At 41.6% G+C, this 5,350-nt stretch overlaps 1 protein-coding gene across 1 annotated transcript; it reads right to left on the reverse strand.

Annotated features, from left to right (window-relative positions):
• Window positions 1–2,570: 2,570 nt before the first annotated feature.
• Window positions 2,571–3,500, reverse strand: LOC130367166 (olfactory receptor 1009-like). The gene has a single exon (XM_056569570.1). The coding sequence runs from the start codon at window positions 3,498–3,500 to the stop codon at window positions 2,571–2,573; it is 930 nt and encodes a 309-aa protein (XP_056425545.1).
• Between the last annotated feature and the right edge of the window lie 1,850 nt (window positions 3,501–5,350).

Consider the following 5,350-nt stretch of genomic DNA (forward strand, 5'->3'; position numbering starts at 1 on the left):
CAGCATGAAGAAAATACAGATCTGAGCACATGAGAAACATGACAGCACTGCTATAATGACAGCCTGAAGACAATACCGATCTGAGCACATGACAAACGTGACAGCACCGATATAACAGTCTGAAGACAATAACGATCTGAGAATGAAAAACGTGACAAGCCTGAAGGCAATACAGATCTGAGCACATGAGAAGCATGACAGCACCGCTATAATAACAGCCTGAAGACAATAACGATCTGAGAATGAGAAACGTGACAAGCCTGAAGGCAATACAGATCTGAGCACATGAGAAGCATGACAGCACCGCTATAATAACAGTCTGAAGACAATAACGATCTGAGAATGAGAAACGTGACAAGCCTGAAGGCAATACAGATCTGAGCACATGAGAAGCATGACAGCACCGCTATAACAGCCTGAAGACAATAACGATCTGAGCACATGAGAAACGTGACAGCACTGCTTTAATAACAGCCTGAGGACAATACAGATCTGAGCACATGAGAAGCATGACAGCACCGCTATAATAACAGCCTGAAGACAATAGCGCTCTGAGCACATGAGAAACGTGACAGCACTGCTTTAATAACAGCCTGAGGACAATACAGATCTGAGCACATGAGAAATGTGACAGCACTGCTATAATAACAATCTGAAGGCAATACAGATCTGAGCACATGAGAAGCATGACAGCACCGCTATAATAACAGCCTGAAGACAATACCGATCTGAGCACATGAGAAATGTGACAGCACCGCTATAATAACAGCCTGAAGACAATACAGATCTTAGCAAGAGAAACTTGACAACACCGCTATAACAGCCTGAAGACAATACAGATCTTAGCAAGAGAAACTTGACAACACCGCTATAACAGCTTGAAGACAATACCAATCTGAGCACATGAGAAATGTGATAGCACTGCTATAATTACAGCCTGAAGACAATACAGATCTGAGCACATGAGAAGCGTGACAGCCATGGTATCAATGTCACCTGCAAACGTGGCGTAACTAACTACATGAACCTAATAGTAATAATGTTATCAAGCCTGTACTGTGGTTGACCTGAGTACATGATGAACGAGAAGGTAATGTCACTGACCTGAACGTGACACGAGGCGCGCCCTACTGGAATTATATATGTTCCTTCCACTTCTCCCACAAATACAGGATGAATTATCAGCCATGCATATTTGTGTGGAGAAATTAGCAAATTTTCTAATTATGGAGGATTTCGTTTCCTTGCTGTACACTTTATGGTAAAATTGCCATGTTTTTTTTACTCTGTGCACAAATATGATTAAAATGATACTTATGATTACACCCTTTTCTAATATTTTACTACTTTAAAAAAATTGCCCTATTTGGATCACCTATAACTTTCTCAATTTTCTGTATGTTGGGCAAAAACATTTTTGGGAATGTGACGTGAACAAAAAGCAGAAATTTTGGACTTTTCACCGTATGGGATCATTTGCACTTACACTTATTTATGTTTTGTTTTGTTTCTTAATTATTATTATTATTTTTTTTTTTTTTCGCAAAATGGGAAAAAGAATGATTGAAATTTTTACTGGGGGAGGGACTTATTCGTAGTTTTTTAAAAACTTTTTTTTGATACTATTTAGTTTACATTTTTTTATGTCCCCGTAGGAGGAGACATCCGGAAGTTATCTTGGCTTATCAGACCGATGAGTCATACAAAGACCCCCATAATGCTTCAAATGCTGTGATCAGGATTGATGATGGCATCTGAAGGGTTAATGGCCAGTGACTGGGCAGGATCATAAACATTACATTTTAATAGTTTGTACAATTACACATGCCACAATACCAATTTTTTTTTCAATTTTTTGTGTAAATGGGAAAATAAGGGTGATTTCATGTTTTATTAGGGAAGTGGTTTTATATGATTTTATAGACATTTATAGACATATTTCACACTTTTTAAGTCCCCATATGATACTTTTATATGTAATCATTGGATTGCATTCACTGTATAATGCTCTATCTATGGCACAGCATTACACAATGTGATCGGCGATCAACTGATACAACCTGGCAAAGCCAAGGCTACATCACTGGTTCAGCGGCAGGAGACCGGTAAGGGGACCCTTCTTTGACATCTTAGCTTATCAATGTGAAGTGATTTCAGGGGTACAATAAGCTCCACTGAGCTAACCGGCAACTTTTACTTTCATTTTAGACACCGTGATCGGCATTGATCACAATGGGACGTTTTACAATGTATCTTTCTGCATCATTCAAGTAGTGATTTGAGTAGTTGTGTCTCCAGCTATGCTTAAGTAGAGTTTTCTTTTTATATTTCCTAGGGCTACAAATCCAGGTATTGCTCTCACTCACATGTGTTTTTATAACATGGCCATTACAAAAATTGTGGCTACAGCTACAGTACATACCTACAGTGCACACCTACAGTGCACAACTGATCATCAGGTTATGATGGAACTTAACCTACACCTGGCCAAGTTGCTGCTGAATCACTTAGTGGACCTATTACTTTATACCATTGTCAGTTTGGATTGATGTGTAGACTAAGTCAACACATTATACACATTTCTTTACAGTGTCTTTTACGGCATTTTTTATGTCTTTATTCCTCAGACTGTATATAATGGGGTTGACCAGTGGAGTAAATACAGTATATAGCAGGGATGTGATCTTATTCATCTCAGATGTTTGTTTATCTGTTGGAAGAATGTAAATGCTAAATAGAGTCAAGTAGAATATGGAGACCACGATGAGGTGGGAGCTACAGGTGGAGAAGGCTTTCTGTCTACTGATGTTAGATGGGATCCGTAAGATGACGCGGACAATGTTCACATAGGAAATAACAATTATTATGCTGGGAATAATTAGAAATGGAATACTTATCACAGCCATATGTAACTTTATAGGAAATGGATCAGAACAAGCAAGTTTCAGTACAGGAAGAAGATCGCAGAAGAAATGGTCAATTATATTCGATCCACAGAACTTCAGTCTTGTTGTTGTTAAAACGTAAATGAATGAATTAAAAAAACTGACCGACCAAAACAAGATGATCAACTTCATACAGAATGTACTTTTCATGATGGAAGTATAACGGAGAGGATTACAGATGGCCACATACCTGTCAAAAGACATCACCGAGAGGAGAAGACATTCATATGCTTCTGAGGAGCTGAAAAAATAAAATTGAGTCATGCAACCAATAAAAGTCATGGTTCCCCCATTATTCAGGAGGATGTGGAACAAGTTGGGGACAATATCTGTGGATAACAAGATGTCACTGATGGACAGATGTGAGATGAAGAAGTACATTGGGGTGTGGAGGTTCCTGCTGGTGGACACCAGGGTGATGATCAGGAGATTCCCACTTATTGTGACCAAAAATACTACAATAAGCAGACAAAGGAGGGACGTTTTTTTCTGTGTGCTGCCTTGAAAACCCAGAAGAACGATCTGTACGAGATCAGTCACATTGTTCACCTGCATTTATAAAGCAAAAAAAAACATATTTATTAGACTAATAAAGAAGATTAGAACTCAAGAAACCACATGATACACAAAACAATATAGTAAGATGCAGGATCTGGAGTAGTATCTTCTCCCAGTTTTGTGGTGCTGAGTCAGCAATATTTCTTTACTATACTGATATGTAAGATCAACATCTATTAACTCACAGAGCTAAATCTCTAATGTGTTTGCCTGTACATGTATATATATACTGTATCCTGTGCTGCTACCTCTATGAAGATGTTGTTGTCTTTGTCTCCCAAGTCTCCTGTGTTCAAGTCCGAAGGGAAAACCAAGGATAAAATTATTAATAATGAACAGATTATTTTTAAAATTATGCAATTTATGAAAAAGAAGGAAAAACTGAAACATGTACAAATAAAAGTGTAAAAGTATATTGTAATATGATATATTAACTCTCTGAACCTAAACCCTTCTCCCTCCAAAACCCCTTTGTTCCTTAACCCTTTAATGATAGCCGTTATGCCTTTATGTGGCAGGTGCTGGCTGTATGTTACAGCCAGCAGATGCCTGCGATTTCTGTCCAATCCCAGCCATGACATGCAGAGACTGAAGTGACCGGTTCCAGTCCATGGCCTTCTGAAGGCTTCCGTGCCTGCCATAAAAAGACTGTCTTGTAGAATCTGCCTCAGACAGGCTTTATTAGAATATTCACGTGAAGAAGAAAAAAGTTGGCACTCACCGGATAAGATGCAAGGCAGACTACTTTACTATATGTTTCAAAAAGTGTGAATGGACGCCAACGTGAACAGTTTCTCTCTGCTGCTCTGACTGACTCGGAACAAATAAAGATACCTATGAAAAGTCTTTATCATGCCTGTTACGTTAAGCGCTCCGGCCGCACACTCTGGCCGTGAGCGCATGGTCCTGTTACCTGCTGCTGCCGGCTGTGCTGGGACTCGCATCATGGGACGCGCCCGCATGCGAGCCTCAGTTTGTCACTCACCTGGTGCTTCTTCTGCCCCAGACTCTGCCTTTCTGCTCCGGCACGTGTGTCCTCATCCCCTAGGGCGCGCCGGAGCTTTAAAATTTAAAGGGCCAGTGCGATCATTAGTGTAGTTCACCTGTGGCTCATTGATAAATTCCTCCACCCTCCTCACTTCCCTACCAGATATTTGTTGCCTTGTGCCCGAGAGAAAGCATTCCTGAGAGTTGCCTTACCGTGTATCTGATCCTTTGCTCTGTGACTTGACCTTGCCCCTTGTCCTGACTACGCTACTTAGGTCCTGACTACGCTACTTTGCCATCTGCCTTGACCTTCTGCTATCCTGACTACAAACTGCCTTATTCCTCCTGTGCCTCGCATCTCCTTAGCCGCCTGTGTGGTCGAGCCGTGCCAGGGGTAGGGACCTGGGTGCCGCCTGCCAGAGCAAGTCCATCCCGCTTTGCGGCGGGCTCTGGTGAAAACCAGCGGCACCTTAGACTCTGCTCCCTGGTACGGTCCGAGTCATCTGCCACACAGGTCCAGTGGATCCACATCCACCGGAGTTCCTGTCTTCTGAAACGTGAGTGTTACAGTAAGATCCGGCCATTGATCCCGCTGAGGTACCCCTTCCTGAAGTCGCGGATCTTCCCTTCATTGTGGTACATCAGTAACAGCAGTTGGCCAACAGACGCTGCAACTTTCTCAACTTTCAGCTATGATGCAACAGCTTTTGGCCTTGCAACAGCAGCAGGTACCGTAGCCTGGTCCACTCCCACCACCAGCTGCAACAGTGTCTTCTGGCTCCCAGCTACGTCTCCCTTTACCTTCCAAGTATGATGGGGATTCCAAGTCATGCAGAGGCTTCGTTACAAAGTGCTCTATG

This window comes from Hyla sarda, chromosome 4, assembly GCF_029499605.1.
Source record: "Hyla sarda isolate aHylSar1 chromosome 4, aHylSar1.hap1, whole genome shotgun sequence".
NCBI classification, from domain to species: Eukaryota; Metazoa; Chordata; class Amphibia; order Anura; family Hylidae; genus Hyla; species Hyla sarda.

Excerpts from the sequence above, each read along its gene's own strand:
- LOC130367166 (XM_056569570.1), bottom strand. The coding sequence starts at position 3,500 with ATGCAGGTGAACAATGTGACTGATCTCGTACAGATCGTTCTTCTGGGT.